Here is a 24793-nt window from a genome sequence, read left to right as displayed (position 1 = left end):
TCCTCTGACTTACGGTTACACAATGATAGTGAGTTAATGAGGGATATTACCATCTCAAATGAGGAACGATTCAAATAGGATGCTCAGTTTACTCAGGCTTCGCAGTTAACATTAATAACCAACAAAATCTATCTACTGAAAACTGTTGAGAAAGTTAAAATCCAAAATAACCTAATCGCTAAGCTTTCTAGCATACTTGGGGAGCAAACATTTCCACTTTATACACAAGTGCTCTCAGACTTTGCAGGTCTGACAGCATCTGTGGAGAGGGATACAGTAACGCTTAGAGTCCGAATGACTCTTCATCAGAACTAAGGAAAAGAGGTGAAATATAAGCTGGTTTAAGGGGAGGTGGGATAGGTAGAGCTGGATAGAGGGCCAGTGATAGGTGGAGATTGCCAAAATAGTTTAAAAGTAATGGAACCGGACAAACCACCTGGCATTGACCTAGGCACCAGAAACAACAATCGTCAACCCTGCAAAGTCCTCATTACTAACATTTGGGGACTTGTGCCAAAACTGGGAGAGCTATCTCAGGCTAGTCAAGCAACAGTCTGACATAGTTATACTCACGGAAACATTCCTTACAGACAATGTCCCAGGCACCACCGTCACCTGACAGCAGAGGTGATGGCGCAGTGGTATACAGCCAGGAGGGAATTGCCTTGGGAGTGCTCAACATCGACTCCGGACCCCATGAAATCTCATGGCATCAGGTCAAACATGGGCAAGGAAACCTCCTGCTGATTACCATGTACTGCTCCCCTCAGCTGAAGAATCAGTACTCCTCCATGTTGAACACTGCTTGGAGGAAGCACTGAGGGTGGCAAGCGTACGGATCATACTCTAGGTGGAGGATTTCAATGGCCATCACCAAGAGTGACTTGGTAGCACCATGACTGACCGAGCTTGCTGAGTCCAAAACGACATAACTGCTAGACTGCGGCAGCTAGTAAGGGAACCAACAAGAGGGAAAAACATACTTTACCTCATCCTCACCAACGTGCCTGCTGCAGATCCATTACAGTATTGGTAGGAGTGATCACTGCACACCCTTGTGGAGACGAAGTCCTGTCTTCACATTGATGATACCCTTCATCATGTTATGTGGCACTAACAGCGTGCTAAAACGGATAAATTTTGAACATACCCTGCAACTGGACATGTTGCTCTGTGGGCCATGAGCAGCAGCAGAATTGTACTCGAACACAATCTGTAACCTCACAGGCCAGCATATCCCTCACTCTACCATTACTATCAAGCCAGGGGATCAATCCTGGTTCAACGGAGTGCACAGCAGGGCATGCCAGGAGCAGCACCAGCATACCTAAAAATGAGATGTCAACCTGGTGAAGCAACAACACAGGACTGCGTGCCAAACAGCATAAGCAGCAAGTGGTAGACAGAGCTAAGCAATTCCACAACAAATAGATCAGATCCAAGCTCTGCTGCCCTACCGCATGCAGTCATGAATGACGATGGACAATTAAACAACTCACTGCAGGATGGGGGGGGGGGCTCCATAGTATCCCCATCCTCATTGATAGGGGAGCAGCACATCAGTGCATAAGTTAAGGCTGAAGCCTTTGCAACAATCTTCAGCCAGAAGTGCTGAGTGAATGGTCCATCTCAGCCTCCTTTGGAGGTCTCCAGCATCACAAATGGCAGATTTCAATCAATTCGATTCACTCCATGTGATATCAAGAAACAGTTGAAGGCACTGGATACTGAAAAGGCTCTAGACCTTGACTTGTGCTTCAGAACTTGCTGTGGCCCCAGCCAAGTAGCTCCTTAGACAAACCCATGACCACTCCCATCTAGAAGGACAAGGGTAGCAGATGGGAACATCACCACCTGGAATTTCCCCTCCAAGCCACTCACCATCCTGACTTGGAAATATATTGTCGCTCCTTCACTGTCGCTGAGTCAAATTCTGGAACTCCTCCTTAACAGCACATTGGATATACCTACACCACATGGACTGCAGTGGTGTAAGGTAGCAGCTCGTCACTACCTTCTCAAGGACAATTTGGGATGGCCAATAAATGCTGGCCTAGCCAGCGATGCCCACATCGGATTAAAAAAATCTTTATTGACTAGATCCTGGAGAAAAATTAATGCAAAGTCTTTAAGACAAATTATGTTGCCAATTTGCTGATTTGTTCAACCCGCAAACACCATAGCTCTATTCCAAATGTACAACATGGCCAAGTTCTTGACTCCTTAGACTTTTCAGCTATTATTCAATGGTAATAACTCCTTCAGCAGTCATAAGGCTGTGGGCACAAACCCTATTCCAGGGACTTAAGCACAGGATATAAACAAACTTCAGTACCAGTACTGAGGGAGTGCTGCACTGTTGGAGTTGCCTCTTTCTGATGTGATGTCAAACAAAGCCCCTCTGCCCTCTCTGACAGAAGCACCAAATCCCACAGTACCACTTGAAGCAGAGCAGGGCAGCTTTCCTGGTCAGCTGACCAATATTTATACTTAAAACATTATAAAACAGAATGCAGTTACATATCTCACTGCAATTGGTGGTACTCTGTGCACAAACTAGCTGCCAGTACGATACTTCCTGCAGTACATTCGTGATTGTAATTCAAAGTAATTTACTGGCTGTGGGGTGCTTTGGGATAGTCTGAGGCTATGAAAGACATTATACATACTCGCTGAAGTTTCAGTCTGAAATGTGTATTCAAGTCCCAGAAATATGGCTTGAACCCACAACATTCTGGTCTTTTATTTATTTTTGCCTTGCCAAAACTGGACATTATTATATCATTGCCAACCCGACAAGCCATCAACCAGGATTCGACTAACCACCTTGTAGTTAGGTGCTTTTCAACGACCTTGAAACTAGATAGGGATAGTGTGTTTCAATTCTATACCAAAAGGCTTTTGTGAAGGTGATAAGAACTCTTGCTAAAAATTACAAACCATGTCTCCATGCCGTTGAAACATGCCTATGAGTCAAACTATTAGACTACAAAAAGCTTTGCACTTGGAGAATAACAAAGTTCTCAATAGCTGGAATTAAATGCCGAGACAGAAAATGCTAAATAAATTGCTCGATAGAAACTTAATCTTGCATTACAATACCTATTTAAATAGTTGCTTGGTAATACAATCTTGAACATTGCTGAAAAAGAGACATACTGTCAAAGATTTTTGTCTTTCACTCATCAGGACAGAATTCCTAAGAATACCAAATCTCAAAGGGAACAACAATTTATACTGCATGAGAAGAGAGTGCTGATTGGTTGGTAAGTGGACTCTGATTGGTAGAGGCATTTCCATGGAGAATGCTCCAGGGAACAGTTAACTGCTAAGCTTTCCTTTAAATTCAAAACCAGGTCAAATTTGATTAGTCAAGGCATTGCCATCAGGAATGAAATGGCTGTCTCCCACAACTAGCTTGAAGTTAAATTAAAGCTTGGCAGTTAACTGTTCCCTCATGCATCCTTCATAGCAACACCACAATCAGAACCCACTTGCCAACCAATCAGCACCCGCTTCTCAGGCAGTATAAATTGCTGTTCTTTTTGAGATTTGGCATTCTTGTCAATGTCCCGACGAGTGCAAGACAAAAAGCTTCGACAACATGTCTCTTTTTCAGCAATACTCAAATACTCAATGAATTAATGTTTTATTTGTTTGCTAACTAGTTTTTGTTGGGTAACAAGGCCACAGCTGAAGGCAGATATGTTGCAAGAAGAGAAGCCATTAAACTAGTATTCTCCATATTATATAGTCATACTTCAATTTTTAAAAAAATCAGTAGCAGGGTTTTACTTAAACTGAATGTTCTTATCTTCAAACCTAAATGCTTAGATACACCTCTTTCTGCACAATCAGCAGTCCCTATAGTTATTTTTTTCGGACTGTGTGCTGCATTAGTATCCAAACCTTTTTTTTAAGGATTAGATCAATAGATACACACTGTCTGGCAGATTTTATCAAGTTGCTAAGAATGGTTTAAACAGTACAATTCAGTTTTTGATTTGACTAAAAAATTCTACTAGAGATTTTTAAATTGAATTATGCTGAAAATAGTGAGAATTGTAGTGCCAATGCATAGAGACAAAACATCTCTTTAAAAAAACATGGTTTTAACTTTTGCCAAGATTTGAATCCTAATGTTGTATTTACTTTACCAATGCAAAGTGGTCTTGTTTCATTGTGACACAATGTTGTTGTGGTGTAAAATGCATGTCAGTACCCAACTTGATTTTGCAATGAAGTGAAACTCCCCCACTCCAGAAAATATTACTCTGGAATTAGGTAGGGCCCTAAATACAGGTTTATACCAGCTTCATAGCATGGGTACAAGGTAAAACTAGTTTGCAATGACACTGGAGTGTAAATGCAGCCTGAAACAAACTAAAATAGTTCAACAGTACAGCAGATCTCCCTAATAAAATTATACTCAAGAGCGAAATAGGTACTGCAAACTGGAAGCCTGGTAAGTGATCAGATTTTCATCTCGGTTTTAAATTTAAAGATTCTACTGCTCCCTGCTGCTCAGGTTTCAGAATCATTTTAGTTTATATATGCTGGAAATTGAATAAATCATGCCAATTGCGTTAAAATGTAACAATTTCATCTGAAAAATTTATTTCTTCAATATATTTAGAAATCAAAATGTATTAGTGCAACATGATTGCATACACCACACAATGTGTGCAGAACCCAAACTGGTGTGCAGATATTATGCAGGCGCCAGTCATACCATGCTTTTCTTCATTCATTTCTTCTACTCTTAGTTAGAAGCACACTTCTTGGAACCAGAGCTAAATTCTAAAATGTATAACTGAGGTATACTTTTATTGTGCAATATAATTATCGAAATATAACTGTTAGCCTTTCATACTGAACAATGAGCCAGAAATCCAAACTAACATTAACCATAAAAAAGCTTCCATGAACAAAACCTCTCAAAATTATTTTCACATACCACAACATGCATTTACATGGGACCTTGTATGTCAAAAAATAATCCAGGGTACTTCACAGTGGCACAAAAAAAACGGATGATCGAAGGAAATATCTGAAGGGGTGATGAAAAAGTGACACAAAAGCAAAAAACTGAAATAAAAACACGAAATGCTGGAAATGTTCAGCAGGTCAGGCTGCATCTGTGGCGTGAAAAACAGAGTTAAATATTTCATTCAGAACAGACTCAAGACATTAACGTTTTTTTGCTCCACAGATGTTGCCTGATGTGCTGACTATTTTCAACATTTCCAATTTGCATTTTAGACCACAAATTTGAGTTTTGAGGAGGGTCCTAAGGGATGATAGGGAGTGCTCCCCCAAGGCGATTAAAGGCAAATGCCAATCTATCATTTTACATTGGCAAAAAAAAAAGCACAAAACTATGGTGATACATGCAAAAAAATGTATATAGGAAAGATTGCATATTCGATGCCACAAAATTATATTAAATGAAACGAGCTTTACATTTCAGACTCAGCAACTCAATTTCAGATGAAAGATGACTAATAATACACAAATTAACAGACCACATCTTCTCACCAATGGTTCACTGCTTTTGGTCAGTATAAACAATTGAGCCACAGAGACTTGAAAGTCCCAAGTTCAACTCCAGTGCCTTCTAAGTTAGTTAATCTCATATAGGACAGACATACAGACATTTAATGGGATTCAAGGCTCACTAATAACGCAGGGGAAAATTGGTCAGCATTCTCACTGAATTTCTGCAATCCCTGCCAGAAGTGTACTTGCAAATGGTTTGCAAGGGACAAAAAGCATCAGGGTTGGGTACGATATATAAAAAAATACTGCTGATAACATACTGCTGTGGATCGTATCTGAGTGGTCACTTGGGCAATTAGCTATCAGAGGAGTCATAACCAGCAGGTGCCAGCATTCAGTGAATCATTTCCTAGTAAGAATCTCCTGCAGTCAGGAAAATTGTCCAAGTGGAAAAAAAACTACCTTTTGCAAGAACTAAAAATAAAATTTGGGATGACTGGGCTTACTTAGCAAAAGAATGATTAGCTTTCACAGACTAATACACATGCTGCTTTGGTTCCAAATTGCAGGAACCTTATTGCCTTACGTCACAGATTTACACTTAGTGTTTAAATGTACTGAATGGTTTGTCCCAAATCATTGTATATTTTGAATGGAGGAGAATAAATTGGTATTTTTGTTTAAATGCTGTTTAAAGTCATACAAGATAAAGCTCCACAAGTCCCAAGAGTCAGTAGTTTATACAAATGACCGTTTCTTTATGTGCACAGGCAGCATATGTTGGAAACCTATTTTGATTGTCAGGTGCAATTGAACAGAGTCTGATCCTGTTTTCACCCATGTCCACATCCATGCACTTCTCAGATACGCAGGTCCAGATTTGCAGTCGAAGAAAGCTCCCAACAAAGATCTAGTGTTTCCTGTGCTGTAGATTTCCCCTTTCCTGGTGTTAGTTTAAATCTGGTGCCAAGTCAAGGGTATCTCCAGGCATCCAGCAATAGTGACGCTATTGAGCAGGGTAAACAGCCAATCACAATGAAGTATTCTTACAGGCAGAAAACCAGGAAATAAATGCATAGATTATCCTCCAATTCTAAATAACTTTTACAGAGAGCAAAATAAAAAACAAATATACTCACGGAATCAAGATAAAAGTTGAACTACATCATAAATGTGCTTAAAAAAAGGAATTATCATAATGGAAAATTCGGCATTCCACAAATGTAAAATTAGTTTTTCAGTGCCAATGAGGCTTCTCCGCAGCAATAACGAACTTAGTACACTGCAAAAACACAGTTATGCCTCATTCAACAAGGTGCAACTCCTTCAAACATTTTTACAGCAAGACTAACAGCGTAAAAAGGCAAGTTCTTATCAGTCATTTCTAATTCTTCATAGAATAGGGGGTGGCTGGAACCTCAAGAGCACACCCCATGGAGAAGTGTCACTTTACTGTCAGCAACTTCTAGATTTCAGTGTTTAACTGCATGTGTGGAGTCCAGAAACTCAGTTTCAGAAGAGTAATCACAGCAAACACCGACAGTTTTGTAATCATTGCTACTGCAGAATCTAGGCCAGAACAGCCAGCATCAGGAACCTTGACTGAATTTCACTATCACTACGTTCCACCACCTTCATCCCTACGCCCCTAATCTTGCCACTTCCCTCAAACAAATCTTAATGACAGAAAGCCTAATTACCCTCAACCTCAAATACTGCCCTCTGACCAAGCACAAACCAATATTTTAATGGTCACCACAACAAAATGTCATATGATACCACTGTAATCAGGAATTTAAGAAAGGAGTTACAAGAAAGCTGGTCTAGCTGCATTCGATGATTTCCAAAACAGATCATATTCAAGCTGCTGTTTAAACTCTACCAATATGGCACCAAAAGGAGTTCTATTCTTCAAACATTGCCATGCACATTTTAAACTTAGTCATTGAAATGCTTGTTCCCAGTACTTTCCAGTAATTTCATAAATTATGATTCTTTTTAAAACTAAAAATACATGTTACAGTACTGCAGTGCTGCACTAAATCAATGCTGGAGTACCCTGGCATTTCACTATGGGGATGATTTCTTCCGCTTGCCACATACAGCAACATCACAAACAAATGTTGGAACATTTTCCATTACAGATTTGTTAACAATGCTGAGCTGACCAGAGAAAGTCTTTCCACTCTTGTTCATATCACTACACAGTGAAGAGGAACCAATTCATATATTCCAGAATGGTTTCCCAGTGAATGCTTTCAAGTCACAAAGGCTCTTTTCTCTGATGTGCTCAGTGGTAGAGCTTTTGTTTCCAAATCAGAAGTTTGTGGGTTCAAGCCCCAGTGCAGAAACGAACACAAAAACCAGGCTGGTAGCACCATACTGAGGTGACTTCTTCAGGTGAATTCCTAAACTAGGCCTGCCTGCCCTTGCAGCTAAAAGATTCCACTACAATGTTTTGAAGTTTTCCCATGTCCTGGCCAATACTTATCCCTCAACCTGACTAAAATAGGTTACCTGGTCATTATAAATGGTTACTTGCTATGTGCAAATTGTTGTAATGTAGGAGAAACTTTTCTAGTGTTGTAACTTGCTGTAGGATGTGCTGAGGTCATGAAAGAATATCTGGTCATTATCAGATTGCTATTTGTTGGAACTTGCTGCGTGCAGATTAGCTGTTATTCCTACCCGATGACAATGGCCACACTTCATACGTGCTGCAAGACACTTTGGGAGGTCATTAGGTTATAAAATGCACTTTATAAATGAAAGTTTCTTTCTAAAGAAAAAAGTATGAACAGAGAAAACTACTGACATAAATTCAAGTAACTGAGCCAGACACAATAACTTCAATCTGCAGTCTGCATTGAGTTAGCTAATCTCAGCGAGAGTAGAGTTGAAGCACAGTTGGGGAAGTGAGAACAAAAGTATTCAGGGATTTACATTACTAATCACTGTCCAGCTTCCCCTGCATACATGCACATGTGGATATCTAGTGAAGACAGGATTTGGGTCAGTCCCTCACCATATGGCAGACAGTTAAAAAGTCTACTGACACTCAGTGATGAGATACTGTTTGAGAAATACAAGGCACAATATAAAGTCATTTTGTTTTGCTACACTTAACAGAGAATCCATTAGCCACTTCTAAGTGTAGCAACGTCAATGTCAGCATTCAGCAAATCATTGAGTAACCAACACCGTCAACAGAAATGTTCTTCATTGGTCTGAGAACAGTGTTTTTTCAAAAAATAAATTATCTTTAAAAGTCAATTAAAGCATCACTGAATATTTTGAAATTTGTGCAGAGCTAGTAAGATGCCCATACAGGATCTCCTCCATGAGCTATGAGAATCATTGTAGACTTGGGAACATATACCAATACTCAGTAGAAGGAAACAGCTTGCATTTTACATAAAGCTTTCAAATCCTTAATGTACGACAAAAAGCACTTCATGACCAATGAGTTACTTTTAGAGTGCAGTCAGTGTTGTTAGGTAAACATGTCAATTTGTATACAAAGTTCCAGAAGCATCAACAAGATAGATGACTAATTGATCTGTTATTGATTATGTTGAAGGATACATTTTGACCAGGACACAGATAACCCCACAATATTTCTTTAAAGATTGCCAGAGAATCCTTTACATCAGCCTGAAAAGGCAAGTGGGTCCTCGGTTTAACGTTCCACCTGAAAGGTTGCACCTTCAACAATGCAGAACTCTGTTAGTGCAATACACAATGTCAGCTAGACCACGTGCTCAATCTTGTGGCTCAATGTAAGGATGTAACAATTGAGCCTAACTGACATTTTGGTTCTTCAATCTAGTCCTTTTGTGCACTCTTCACTACCATTGGTGCAAAACTCTTCAACCACCTTGACCTCACTTTTTTTTATTCACCTATGGGATGTGGTTGTGAGCTACCTCCTTGAACCGGTGCAGGGATAAACCCCATCCAATCTTATCCTCTCTCCATTTGCTTTAAAACCCAGCTTTTAGACCAAACTTTTGATCGCATTCAGTGCTGTTCCTTTTTAGTTTTAGTGAAGCCTCTTGGGAATTTTTCCCCCCCCCCCACTTTGAACATGTTATATAAACACTAGCAGTTGCTGTTGTGCCTTTCATCCATCCCTGGAGATGGGTGTTCTTCCGTTCCCATAATTGACCCTCCCAGTTTTACCCTGCTTTAATCAGTCAGTCACTTAGTATGTAGTACACAACTAAGTTTTGAGAGTCTTGGTATTTTCCTGTTTAACCTCTTCATGTTGAGCGGCAATTCCAGTGCTTCTGCTTTACATGTGTAGCTCTGCTGTGCTTTAACGCCCTGCCCAATCACTGGGTACCTGACCAGGTCCACTTTGACTACTTTGAACAGCTGGACTATCCTTAAGTATGACAACCTGCCTATATGTGCGAAATGCACTCGATCACTTTGGAATCAAAGACAAGAAAAGGTTTGAATTTGCAGTGGAATATGGTTCATTTTTTAAAAAACTACATCCCAGTACAAAAAAACCCCAAAACGGTTGTAAAATAATCACAATATCTTATAACAGTCAGATCAGCGATATAAATTATGGACTTGGTCAGGCTGTGAAAAATGTAACAAGTGCAAGGTGAGTGTTCAACTTCTTTGCAATGACTGGTTAAATGCTTAAAATCCTGATTTAACTTTACATTTCTCAGAGGGATGCACAGGTTTGAGAGCCAAAGCTGCCTTGTGGAGTTACAATCTGTAGATAGTACACACTCCTGCCATGGAATACTGGCAGAGGGAGTGGATACATGTTTAAGAAGAAGTGTGGGACAACCTCACATACGTAGTGAACTAAAATTTTCATCCTTAAATCTTCACAAAAAAATACCCAATTCCAATACAAATTGCATAGGATTACATCATCACAGCACTTGTACGTGGCACAAACCTGATGAAAATTATCTCCTCCTTTTATCTCTTTTTAAAAACAGCATCTTTTAACTAGAGACATAAACAGATGCTTCTTTGGTTCTATGTTAAATGTGGAATGGAGTTGTGGAGTTAGCTAACTGCACCCAAGATTACAATAGGGGAAGAAAAACTGACCAGTGTCCACATTCAAGAAGAGAGTGAAAGAAAGATTTGCATTTATATAGCACCATTGGACAGCCAATTAGGTGCTTTTGAAGTGTAGTCACTATTGTAATTTAGGAAACAGCAACTAATTTGCGCATAGCAAGTGCCCACAAACAATGTGATAGTGATCAATTAATCAGTTTTTTGTGATGTTGACTGAGCGATAAATATTGACCAGGACACTCAGAATAACTGCTTTCTTGTTCAAACGGTGCCATGAGATTTTTTGGGTAGGTGTTTCCTAAGGAAGAGGAATCTACAAAAAATATTGGTTGAAGCAGAAATAGTGGAGGCTGTGAAAATTGAAAGGGAGGTGGCACTGGAAAGGCTGGGTATGCTTAGGGTAGATAAGTCACCTGGTCCAGATGGTTTGTATCCCAGGTTGCTAAAGGAAGTGAGTGTGTATATAATGGGAAGGCTTGCCTTAATCTTTCCTAGATATGGGAGAGGTGCCAGAGGATTGGAGAGCGGCAAATGTGAAACTCTTATTCAAGAAAGGATGTAAGGATAGTCTGAGCAACTACAGGCTAATTGGTTTATCACTGGTGGGTAAGATGTTTCAATCCACAAACAGGGAACAAAATCAATTGGAATTTGGAGAGGATGGAGTTTATTAAGGGGAACCAGTATGTATTTGCAAAACGAAGATCGCGCATGACTAATTTAATTTTTTGATGCAGTAACAGAGAAGGTTAATGAAGGGAATGTTGTGGCTGCAGTTGATATGGGTTTTTAGAAAGCATGACAAAATGCCAGCAAGTAGCAGATGGAATTTAACATGGGGAAGTGTGACATGATGCATTTTTGGCAGAAGGGATATTGGGAGAGGCAATATCGACTACATGGCACAATTCTAAAGAGTGCACAGAAACAGAGGAACCTGGGTGTGCATATGCATCAATCTTTGAAGGTGGCAGTACATATTGACAGCATGGCTAGCAAAGCACATGGAATCCTGGGCTTTATAAATAGAGGTATTGAGTATAAAAACTGGGAAGTTATTCTGAATCTTCATAAAGCTTTGGTTAGGCCCCGGCTAGAGCACTGCATCCAGTTCTGGTCACTATACTTTAGGAAAGGTGTGAAAGTCTGAGAGGATGCAGGGGAGATTTACCAGAATGGTTCTGGAGTGGGGGAGTTTTAGCTACAAGGTTATGTTGAAAAAGCTGGGGTTGATCTCTTAGCACAAAGAAGAATGAGGGGAGGTTTGGTAGCGGTGTACAAGATTATGACAGGCTTAAATAAGATAGACAAGGAAAAGCTCTTCCCAATTGCTGATGGTAAAAGGGCAAGGGGACACAGGTTTTTTAGGCAAGAGATGGAGGAGGAATGGGAGGAAGGACTTTTTTTTAAAATACAATGAGTGGTAATGACCTGGAACTTGTTGCACACGGGGGGTGATGGAAGTGGAAACAGTGATTTCAAAAGGAAATTAGATGGGCATTTGATAAAAAATAAACTTGTAGAGCTAAAGGGATCAAGTGGGGCAATGCGATGGACTCGATTGCTCCACGGGGAGACAGCATCAACTTGATGGGCCGAAAGGTCTCCTTCCATGCCATAAATGACTATATCCAACTGAAATGACAAACTGGGCCTTGGTTTAATATCTCATCCAAAAAAACAACACCGATTGCACAGCATTCCTTCAGCACTGCACTTGAGCTCAAGTCCTGGAGAGGGACTTGAACCCGTAGACTTCTGACCCAGAGGCAAAAGTGCTACCAACTAAGCCACGGCTGACACAGGGGAGGAAACAGTTTACCTACTCGAGTGGCAGTCATCTCTACTGAAAATGTGTACACAGAGACAGGGTTTGACTTGCCTGTGATGCTGCTTGCAGTTGATCAGCCTATCAATTATCAAACATATTGTATTGAGCCCAAGTGGACATATTGTAAGAGGTTAAGACTAAGAGGAAGGGAAATTGAAATTGGGAGGAGGGGGAAGGGAACAGTTATTAGGAGAACATGGGCTTTGTGAGCTTCCTAGTGTAGATACTCTTCCTTCCCTAGCAGAATAAACCCATTGAGCTTAGTACAGTAAAATTGCTCTTAATAACTTTGCTCAAAACAAATCCAGAGGATAATTTAGCAAGAACAAGATTTAGCCACTGCTAGGCAGCATATATCTGGCAATCTTACACAAAAATAACATTGGACTGAAATGTACAGTAAACTTACTACAATCATCCCAAATGAGAGTGTATCCAGAGACAAGGACACCTTCAATTTCCACAAGCAGACTTTGCTCATTAGCAGCCACCTTTGGTTGTCTGTGAAAAATTCTGCTCGCTAAGACTTCCAGTTTAACCAGAGCTGAAGAGGTTTTTGAGGATTCTGGCCCTGTGGACTGGTAACCGATTAGATCCTTTGGTTGGGCCATCTGCTGCTTTGGGTCACATTAAAGACTTTTATAGTAATTAAAAAGTGTTGCAAATGTGTAGGGCTCAGTGATCTTCTCAGAGCAGCTAGGGTCTGAAGGTTGAGCAAACTTCCTGTTTGCAACCAAAAAAAGGCTGCCACCCCAATCAGCAGCTTGACCACGGATTGTAAGCTACTACTGCAGCTTCCTGTCGACATGAAACAGCACATTTCACAACCTTCACTTTTAAGATCATTTAAAAACCACCAATTTTACAAAACATCAACATTTTTAAAGTTTAAAACTTCTGACAATTTTATCCCGCGCAGTTCAACTGCTTAAACAAAAATAAGTTCAAATGTGGAAACACTTAAAACAAAAATAGTATTTCCTGTAAGTGAGCCTGTGAGAAACCACAAAACTCTGAAAATACTCGAGAAGCTTTCATAACCCACATACTTTCAATAGTTAAAGGTTGTAAACTGCTAGGTTTTTTTTTTGCCAGTTTTCTCCCCTCCAAAAGCAAGCGTAGTGCAAGTAATCCTAACGTATTTTTCCCAAATCTCCAAACTTAACATGACCCCGGAGGGACTGCATCAACAGGAGGTTTCAAAGCAGAACCCAGTCCGAGCTCGCCCTGTGGCTTCCAGCATGCAGGTGAAAGTGGAGGTCACTGAATAGTAATGAGCAACAAGAACCCTGGCTGATTTTCCCCATGAATAAGATGTATGTCTTATGTATACCATAAACTGCCTTTCCTCTTTGCAGATGCTGAGTAGCCTGCGCAGCTCCAACATTTTGTTTTTATTTCAGATTTGCAATTGTTCCTTCATGTTTTGTTGAGGGCAAACTGTTTGGCAAGAACGAATTAACTCCTCTGCCCATGCCTTTATTCACATCAAGTCCCCTCTGCTTGCTGACCTACACTGACTCCCTGTTAAGTCAATTTCCTGCATGGCCTTATACCCCTATCCCTCCAAATAACTTGGTAATCTCTTCCATTCCCACAATCCTCTGAGATACCTGCGCTTGTCTAATTCTGGCCCTGAGCATTCCAGAGTTTACATCAATATACCATTCAGTTGTCTTGGTCCTAAGCTCTCGAATTCCCTCTCTAAACCTCTCCAACTCTCTTTCCTCTTTTAAGATGCTGCTTAAAACCCGCTTCAGACTCAGCTTTTGGACATCTGCCCTAATATTGTCTTACGTTACTGTCAACTTTGCTTTCTTAAACTCATGAAGCATCTCAGGACATTTTATTATGTTAAAAGTGCTATATCAATGCAAGTTGTTGTTGGATTAGATTTTTTATATCATTTACTGGATGTGGGCAGCCAACTCTTGAAGTAGGGAACGGGAAGATGGGATAGAACACATACTATATTTCAATCATTAAAACAGCAGTACCCCAAGTAATTAAACTTCTCTCAAATGGAACTAAAAGCTAACGTAGGGTGAAATGGAAAAATATAGATTACATTGTTGCAGTCAAAAACCAGATCAGTACAGGGTGAGACATTGAAAAAAAAAAACACATGCATCCTACTACTTGAAGCAAAACAATGTAGCCTCCTCTTCCTTTCTTTACATAATACTTGTTACAGATATTTTTAGTTCTTTTACCACCAGAAGCATAAAGCCAACATGGAACTCGACAGTTTTGCAACTCAAAAGTGAAACTCCGAAGAACTTGCATTTATTTAGCACCTTATGTGTCATCAGGTGATCCCAAGGTGCTTCACAGACCTACTGCACTGTATGCTCCAGCAAACACTATGTTAAAGAATTGTAACTGTACCCACACATAAGCCTGTGTTTAATTTTGTTTGGCTGGAAAAGCCTGAAGTGGACAAACATTCCTACGACTTTTCCAATTTAGTGATCTACCTGTGTTGTCTGAAGTAGATTAGATTTGGGCCCCTTGCTAGCTGCATGCAGTTGTGTAACATTTTGCTTAGCTAGAGCTATTTGCTGGAGGATATAGTGAAGTAGGTCTATGGGCTAAAAGGCCCGTTCTAATGTATGCTTCAGCATTAGGGTTGCCTGGCTTACTGAGTTGTAGACAAGCAGGCACGCATAAGTGCTAGCCTATTAAGAAAGCAATGTACCCTTTCTGGTGCTGTGTATAATTATGGTTTCTTAGAGCCAGTTGAATTCTCATTGATGTTGATTTGAGCTGCTACCCAAACTGTCTAAGCATAGTATTTTAACACATAAGCATATCAGAATGTTTTTGCATAACTACATATCCTTCTCTGTTGCTTTTAACAGATGGAGCAAATTTCACAGCCAATTTGTGATCATTTGCATTGCTGCTGCAATAGAACATACTGCAGGGGTAGGTTCTCTTTTAAGCCAGGATTTGTTTAGTTTGAGGCTATGGTGAGTTTACACCGGCACTCTATCCCAGCAAATGAGCAAATTGGAAGTGATGCTGCTGCCTTTTGGCACGCATATAAAACTTCAGTGATGCATTCACAACAGAAAACAAGCTGGACGAGTGCAAGACCCACTGCTGACATCTGTGATAATTTGGATTTCATAGGCATTATGAACTTTTCAAATTAAATACAGAGCATTACACAGAGTTCACAGCTAAAAACAGGCCATTTGGCTCAAATAGTCCATTGGGCATTTATGCTCCACTTGAGCCTCCTCCCATTCTTTTTCATCTATCAGCAAAACACTGTTCCCACTCATTGGCTTACCTTGTTTCCCCTGAAATAACAAGGTGTTATGATGCCAAGTAAATCCTCAGGATAATCTGTGAATTGGTGTAAGGAGAGAAAAAGCAAAGGAGGCAAGAGGTGGGGAGTGACAAGAGCAGAGTTAAACACAAGAATGCAAGTTTTCAACTGGAGCTGTGGTAAGTCAGCAAGGACAAGGGTGATAAGTGAGCAGGACATGTTGTGACATAGTAAAGTTTTCAATTAACTAAAGTTTCAAGTTTCAAGGATGAAGGTGACAAAAGCCTGAACGTGAGCAGCTACATGGCTAATGTTTTGGAAGTGGAATAAGTGCTCTTTGTGATGGAGAGTATATGGGGCTGGGAACTCAGTTTGGAGTTAAACAGTACAAAGATTGAGAAAAGTCCTGTTCAGCCCGAAACACTATTCAACAAGCGCAAAAGAGGCTAGTTCAAGCCTGCGCTAAGATAACACTCCCACAGCATCGCTGCAAGCAGGGAAGATAAGGAGTTAAGGCTCCTCACAGCTAGTCCTTAACCCTGCTGTAAAATGCAGGCATATGAAGATCATGGGAGGATAAGATCAGAAGCTTGTTCACAATGGCAACCAGTCATCAAAACTCACACACGGAAGAATGACGACCTCAAAATACCAGAGGACCTATGCCACCCTGGAACCATACATAAACATCACATCAGCACTAAAGGACCTGAGAAAATAGGAGGGCTATGGAATCCTCTAAAATTGTTTTAAATTGAACACTAAAAATGTTTTAAAAGGTTTAGCGATCAAATAAAGTAGATTCATTAAATATATCAAAACCTCATCTTCTAAAAATTAGGGTAGTTTCACATTTGTATGATACATTCGGTGCAACCTCTTCTCATTACACTATCCAATTCCACTAAATACAACAGGTCTCCCAGTCATAGTTTGCTCCCTCGCATTCTTAATTCTAATTGTTCCCAGCCATAATTTTGTTTTCTTCTTCCCCATAGCAACAAACTCTTGAAGCTTAAACAACCCACTTTATTAGGATCCAGTGGGTGATGCATTATGACGTTTCACAAAGGAATGAAGAACGATTGACAGCTTTGAATGTTTCCTCGAATCCAGATGTAGTGATGCAGTAAATATTTTTTTTACTGTTTTACCACAGTTAGAACTGCTTAGTATCATGAATAACAAGATTATAGTACAAAATTATTTGCACGTCTGAGAAGAACGAATTTTTTCAAGTTTTTTTTATTGAAACAAAATCCTCTCTAATAGCACTTTGCATATTCACAATGCCATTTTCTTGCTCTTCAGCTTCATTCTGCATTACTTACAACACAGGCCGTTCAGCCTATGGTGCAAATAATCCTTTTTTAAAAATTAACCTAGCTCTTACAATTAGTCCCTCTTGCTCTGCAAATTTGCTAAGGAACTATAAAAAATTCTCCTCTCTGGTTTCCCCTCATTCTTTGTTTATTTCAATAATCTATTTTACACTAACATTGTGAACAATTTCAAGCAATTTCAAGCTTTGGTCCATCTTGTCTGCCAATCCACAGTTTTGATGCATTTCTAACAATGCAAGATTTTAATTTATTGACAAGAAACCATCTAGCTCCATCATGTAACCTAATGGTTTATTTTTCAGCACTCCATATATGCATGTGGAACAGATTAGCTGCAACAGAGGACTTTAAAAAAAATTGTGCGTTGGTCCAGAAGGTCGTTCAAGTGGGAGTGCATATGACCACTGAAATGTCACTCCACATGGCCAAGAATCTTCAAAAACATGCAGCAGATTCATTTCTCAGGGACAAGCATCAGTGCTGTTTTGCAGCCATGTCTACTCTGCTGAGTTCACCTATCTCTATGTCCTTCTTTTTACATGGCAGTCTTTCACATCTATGATTAATGCCCAATTGCATTCCAAATGCTAGCTCTTTTCTGGCAATGTTGTGGAGGAGAATGCCAATTTGTAAGAATAAAACACATTCACTTTTGGCATCCAACATCAATATAAAAGAACTCCCAGAAGCAAGAGGAATTATTAAATAAAAGCTTAAGATAAACAACTAACAAAAAGGTGGATATTTGACTAAGAGTGGAAGATTGGCACCATATTTTTAAAACAATAATCTCAATAATTTCAGTGGAGTGGGGCAAAATCTTTTCCAAAGAAGTAGAGGGCTGGGTAAAAAAGGTAGGCTATATTTGATTGAAATATTCCTCACCCAGTTTAATACGAAGAAAATGTGAGGACGTAAAGCAAACACCAATTATGACATTCAGACTGGACATTATAAAACAGGTGGAATTTCTTGCTCTTGGGAGTTAACAAAATAAACAGCAGATTCAAGAAAACTCATTTAAACGATGATCAGGACAGATGGTTAAATGCCAAATACCAAAGTACCTCAAGCAAATGAAATATTGAATAATAAGTATTTAATTTTCCAATTATCAAGCCTTATATAAAAGTGAGAAAGAATGAAAGAGACTAAGCAGAAAATATATAAATGTTAAAATGTTAAGATAAACCAGAATGAGGAGAGAAAGAGAATTTCAAACAATTATCTTATGTCTTTTGATTTTTCTAGGGAATATGAGCATTTCAAAGCTTCTTTAAAAAAAATTACCAAAGTAGAAAATACATTTTAGGCAAGGAAGGCAGCATCTACTTTGCATTGATCAACTCCAGCTATCCATGTTGTGTTTCATCTCTACAAAAATAAAATACTGGAAATTTGCAATAAAAAAAGTGGAGATACTCAGCGGATCAGGCAGCATCTGTGCAGAGAAAAGGAGTTAACATTTCAGGTTGATGGTTTTGATGAAGGATCATCATCAACATGAAATGTTAATTCTGTTTCTCTGTGCAGATGCTGTCTGACCTGCTGAGTATTTCCAGCGCTTTGTTTCTATTTCATACTTTGCTTTCCTCTCTCCGCACAAGCTGTTTTTTAAACTCACACTTAGTGATCAGGAAATTTATACAACCTTATGAAAAAATAAAGAATTCATCATGAAGATGCCTGTTTTAAACTAGAAGCTTGAATATTCATGAGGAAACTAGAGCAGATTGAATACAAATCTGAGTGTACTTAAGGAAATATGGGTAAAAGTAACAGGACCTCCAACTGAATATTTTTTTGTTCATTCATTGGCATCCGTGGGCGTAACTGGCAAGGCCGCCATTTATTGCCAAACTCCAACTGTCCTCAGAAAAGATAGCGAGCTGCCTTCTTAAGCAACTGCAGTCCATGTGGTGAAGGAAACTCTCAGTGCAGTTAGTTAGGATGGTGCGAAACCTGGAGCAAACTTGCAGTTGGTGGTGACCCTATAAAGCTGCTGTTCTTGTTCTTCTACTTGGTAGAGGCAGAAGGTGTGGGAGGTGCTTCCAAAGAAGCCTTGACAAACTGCTGCAACACATCTTGTAGATGGTAAACACTGCTGTAATTTAATGCCAATGGTGGAGAGTGTGAAAATTTAAGATGCTGGATGGGGTGCCAATCAAATGGGCTGCTTTGTCCTGAATGGTGGTTGAGCTTAAGTGTTCTTGGAGCTGCAACTCATTCAGGCGTGGGGAATATTCCATCATGCTCTTGACTTGTATTTTGTAGATGGTGGGCAAGCTTTGAGGAGGTGGTGAGTCACTCACTGCAGAATTCCCAGCCTCTGATCTGTTCTTGTAGCCACAGTACATGTATGATTGGTCCAGTTCAGTTACTGGTGAATGGTGATTCCCCAAGATGTTGAGGGAGGATTCAGCAATGGTAATGTTGTTGAATGTCAAGTGGTGGTGGTTAGACCCTTCTTGTTGGAGATGGCCATTGCTTAGCACTTGTGGTGTGAATGTTACATGCCACTTATCAGCCCAAGCCTGAATGTTGCAGAAGTAAACTGCTTTATTATCTGAAGAGTTATGAATGGAGCTGAATACTCATTGGTGAACCACCTCACTTTTGAACTTCTGACCTTATGATGGAGGCAAGGCTCTGATGAAACAGGTGAAGATGATTTCACCTAGGGCGCTGCCCTTAGAAACTCCTGTAGTTATTGCAGTTCATTAAATTCAGTGCCGTGCAAGGTGGCAATGTAAGCTTTTTTCCCAAAAAAACAAAAGGGGAAAAACAGCCAAGTCATGGCTCAGCTTCCATCACCATTGGCTTCAATATATCACATATAGAGTCATAGATTGGCTACAGCACAGAAGGAGGCCATTCAGCCCATTGTGTTCATGCTGGTTTTTTTTGCAAGAGCAGCTCATTTAGTCCCACTCTTCCACCTAGAAGGAAAACATTGAGAACTCATAGAGGGAACAGATCAAGAGCACTGTACAATGATTCCAAGCTGGAAGGCAGGTCATCCATTAAAAAAAATCCGGTAGTCAGGTTGATGGGGGATGTTGTACCTGTAGCCTTCCAAAGGATTTGATAAAGTGCCTCACATCATAGTGACTTATCTTATGAGAAGTCAACTAAGGCCATGGGTAGCAAACAATGGTCACAATTCTAACTTGACAGCTGTAACCAGCTACATTCTTATGTAGATCTGCTAGCCTCTATTAATTGAACAACTAATATTTAGAATATTACTATCATCTTAATCAAGTAAAATGTCTATGCTGGTAGATGGTAACAAATTCATAGGATAATACAATTATGAAATGGTTACAGCAGAGGAAGCAGCCCATTTGACCTATCGTGCCTTTGTCTGCTCTCTGCGAGAGCAACTCCACTAGTCCCATTCCCCCACCCTTTCCCCATAGCGCTGCAAATTTTCTCTCTACAGATAATTATCCAATTCTCTTTTGAAAGCAACAATTGAATCTGCCTCCATCACACTCTCAGGCAGTGTATTCCAGATGCTAATCACTCGCTATGTAAAAAGGTTTTGCCTCATGTCACCTCTGGTTCTTTTGCTAATCAACTTAAATTGGTGTCTTCCATTTCTTGACCCTTCTGCAAATGGGAACAGTTTCTCCCTACCTATTCTGTCCGGGCACCTCATGATTCTCATCAAACCGTCTCTCTACTTTCTCTTCTCGAAGGAAAACAGCCCCAATTTCTCTAATTCATCCATGTAACTGAAGGCCCATTTCCTAGAATCATTCTCGTAAATATTTTTCGCACCCTCTCGAATGCCTTCACATCTTTCCTAAAGTGTGATGCCCAGAATTGAACTAAATACTCCAATTGAAAACAGAGTCTTATAAAGGTTCGCCATAACTTCCTCGCTTTGTACTGTATGGCCCTATTTATAAAGCCCAAGATCCTGTGTGCCTTATTAACCACTTCTCAACTGAAATCACTGCCTTCAACGATTTGTTTTTTACTTTATTCTTTCATGTACCCCAGGTAGCACAGCTCCTGCATCCCCTTTAGAATTGTGCCCTTTGCTTTATACTGGCTTTCCTGGTCCTTCCTACCAAAATGTATCACTTTACACTACTCTAATTTTATTTGCCACTTGCTCGCCCATCCCACCAGCTTGTCCATGTCCTCTTCAAGTCTATCACTACCCCCCCTCACGGTTTGCAATACTTCAAATTTTGGGTCTTCTGTAAATTTTGAAATTATGCCCCACAGTCCTAACTGCTGGCTTACAGGTTCTGACATCTATTTTCAGCTCAACCAGTCAGAGAGATAGAAAACAACACAAAATCTTCATTCTATGCAAATCAGGGCTCCAAACTATAGAGGCAAATACAACAGGAGGCACTGTGCGTTCACCTAGATTTGCTTAAGAGTTAGTGATTGCAGTGCACTGTTTCAAATGAATCTTTGATACTTCTACCATCCAACCAACGAACTCTTTATAAAGTACCTGCTTAAGCAACCGTAAGCCATCCAGAGCTGTGCATTAATCCTCAGTTTAATGCTAGTGTTCTTATGTTAGCATGCAATAAAAAGACAGTGTCTTTGATGAAACCTTTCAGTTGTTGAGTCTGTCTTCTAGAAGTGAAATAGCTTCTAAGCTATAAGGAGATTGGTAACAACAACCCCTTCAGCTTAGTGATGACCTTGATCACTGCTGATTCCAGGAACTGGCTAGGTAGGGGCTTGGAGAAATTCCCTACCCAACACCATGAGGACAGCAGCATCACCACCAGGATTACAGTGGTTCACCGTCACTTGTATAGGACATATGGGCTTGAGCAAAGCCTTTCCAGCAGCACTCACATCGCAAGAATAAGTTTTAAAAAAGCTTATACCTAATATTAATCCTCAAGTGTAAGCTTACTGCATGACTGATAAGATTTTCTAGCTCCCCAGGAGGTAACAGGCAGCTGTGATGCACGAGGTTGCACTGGTGTGCCTGATCATCTTTTCCTGTCTATCTTTTCACACATTTATACAAGCGTTTGTTTAAAAAATTAAAATCCTACCGCTTGTCTACAAACCAGGATGCACTGAGCCCATCAAACATCCTTTCAATAGCTAACACCGTTTGGCCCATAACAAAGATATTTAACCCACTAAGGCAGGTGATTATCCGTAAGTTAAAAAATCTTGCAATTTACAGCTCTGAGTTCATCACCTCTCCAGGTAATCTAAAAAACTCATTATTAAACAGTAGAAACAGCATTGTTCAAGCCTGGCTAGTTACTTCACAGTATTATTTCATGTATTCCTCATTTGTGCAATTTATAAGATTTCTGAAAGTCAGCTAGTAACAGCACGATTAGTTTTTAATTCAGCGATAATATAGTACATATAGTTCTGCTATCAAGAGCTAAGAGGAACATCCAGTGTAAACACAATTGTGTACCTTCAGAGATCTAAAGTGCAAGCTCAAAACAATTTCTGATACAGCTACAATACTCATTGATGATGCCAAATTTTGCAGAGCAGGACAGAGACAACAGAAGAACTTCCAACTCTTGTGATAAATATCTGTTTGAAGCGAATCCCTGCTTACAGGCAAAATACACAAAGCAAGCTACCCACCATCATGCCAACTATGTGGCTCATTCTATAATTTACATAAAAATGTCAAACATTTTCACCCACGAGATCCTCAAATCAGGTCCCTTTCGATTCATATGCTCTGATGATGATGATGATGATGATGATGGCATGACAGTTAGTGAGTGATTCTTTAGGAAATAGAAAATTGCAATTTTGGACAAGCCTGAAACCATGGCACCCTGCGGAATTTATATCACCAAGATTATTTCACTGTACAGAATGGAAGAACTATGAACAGAAAAGCACAGAGATTTCCCTTCACATTTAAGTTCCTACTATTCTGGAAGCTTAAAACTATCTGTTGTCAAGGCATCTTACTACCAGATTCAACAATTAGCCCAACTCTGAAGCTGGTGTTAAGATTCAAGGGCTTGAGATTTTGCCTTCAGCCCACAACAGCATGAAAGGAAGCTGACATTTTCGTATGAAAGCAAAATACTGTGAATGTTGGAAATCTGAAATAAACATAGAAAATGCTGGAAAACTGAGTCATGCAGCATTATGGAGAGACACAGTTTATGTTTCAAATAAATGCCCTTTCACTAGAATTCTGGGTCATCGACCTGCTACGTTAACCCTGTTTTTCTGTTCACAGATGGTGCCAGACCCACTGAGTACCTCCAGTACTTTGACATTCTTGCACTTAACTATGGTATGGTTAAGTAAGAAAATATTCTTTTAATTCTCCCCTCACCTGATAAAAATTTGATAATCCAACTAGAAACTTTTAACTAGTCACCAGAGACGGCTCTGATGAAGTTAATAAAATATCTGAAAAGTAGAAAGTAGATGAGATTTTGTTAATAAGCATTTTCTCCCTCTCAGACCACTCTAATACAGCATGCAGGCAGTAGAGGATAAGGTGTGAAAACTACAAAAGAATTACCAAGTTTATATTTTGGTCTGATGAATAAGTTTGTTGAAACAGGCTACTTGAAGAGTTGAAGTTGATTATGAGGATATGAGCATAAAAGAAGCAGCCAAGGCTATGGAATGCTGCAACAAGGTCAATTTTAAGCATGGCATTGAAGGAACGGGAGTCAATATAGCTCAGCAATGGGCATGCAAACTAACGTAAGAGCAGAAAGACTTTGGGTGACCTGGAATTTATGCAGGGCAGAGAATCAGAAATTTAAAACAAACAACCGCAGCCTTCCTCCTGAAAGCATGATCAGCTTAATTTTAGATTACATGTAAAAACTCACCCTTAGCATAATGAGCATCTGTCTGCATCTAGAAAACATTGGGTTTAATGGCTGAAGGAAGAAAAAGGGGGAAAGAGCTTTTTTTCTTCAAAATACCATTCCTTACTACTGGAAAGTTCTGGCGATGAGGCATTCTGCCAAATGGCTTTGGCAGCCCAGGGAACCATCAGACAAGATCAGCATTTCCTTTTCCCTCAGGGCCTCTAGGACGTTACGTGCCGATCACTGCCTGATGAACTTGTGTTCAAAGGTGTTTCTCTGCATAAATTTTTCCACAAGGGACAGATGGTACTACTGTCAAGTACTTGGAGCATTCTGCGACAGCGTGGCCAGACCCATCCTTCGCAATACCGGGGACAGGTAGAAGCTCAGCACATAGTGACACTTAGTGTTTGCATACTGAGGGTCTACACATGGCTTGATGCAGCCTCACACAAAGGTGAGGGCAATGTTGGGCACGTTCTTTCCCCCTTTATCTAGAGGCTCGTGTATTGTGTCCCTGTGAACTTTCCAACAAGCACCAAGATGTAGCTTGGCTGGTGATGGGAAAGGCCCTCCCCTTCAGATCCTTCCTGCGTTCCAGGAGTCTCACCCACTCTGCACATTGCCCTCGAGGTGGCTGTGGTGAGGAAGAGACCATTGTTCACATCCTCGTGGAATGTGCATTTGCAAAGAAGGTCTGGAGAGAGATGCAGTGGTTTTTGTCAAGGTACATCCTGAGCATTTCTGTGACCCAGGACTCTGTGCTCTAAGGGTTGTTCTGAGGGACATACACCGAGACAAACATCAACTGCAGCTGGAAGATCATCAGCTTGGTGAAAGATATTGTTTGATCTGCCCGAAACTTGCTGGTCTTCCAGTGCAAAGAGTTATCCCTGACAGAGTGTTGCAGACTGGTATGTTCCAAGGTCCAGGACTACGTGCTGAGGATTGCTCTAAAGCTTGGGGCAGTCGC

At 40.2% G+C, this 24793-nt stretch overlaps 1 protein-coding gene across 4 annotated transcripts in view; it reads right to left on the bottom strand.

Annotated features, from left to right (window-relative positions):
* prkacba (protein kinase, cAMP-dependent, catalytic, beta a) overlaps positions 1-24793 on the bottom strand; it is a 141858-nt gene that overhangs the window by 63918 nt on the left and 53147 nt on the right. The window contains exon 1 of one of the 4 annotated variants that reach the window (XM_041208023.1): positions 12798-13102. The exons of the other annotated variants lie outside the window; for them this stretch is intronic. Within the exon in view, the coding sequence (XP_041063957.1) occupies positions 12798-12999 (202 nt within the window). The 5' untranslated portion in view covers positions 13000-13102. Of the gene's footprint in view, positions 1-12797; positions 13103-24793 lie in introns of those variants that run through there. 4 annotated transcript variants of the gene reach the window in all.

The sequence above is a fragment of the Carcharodon carcharias genome, chromosome 16 (genome assembly GCF_017639515.1).
Source record: "Carcharodon carcharias isolate sCarCar2 chromosome 16, sCarCar2.pri, whole genome shotgun sequence".
NCBI lineage: Eukaryota > Metazoa > Chordata > Chondrichthyes > Lamniformes > Lamnidae > Carcharodon > Carcharodon carcharias.
This window is presented reverse-complemented; position numbering and strand designations above follow the sequence as displayed.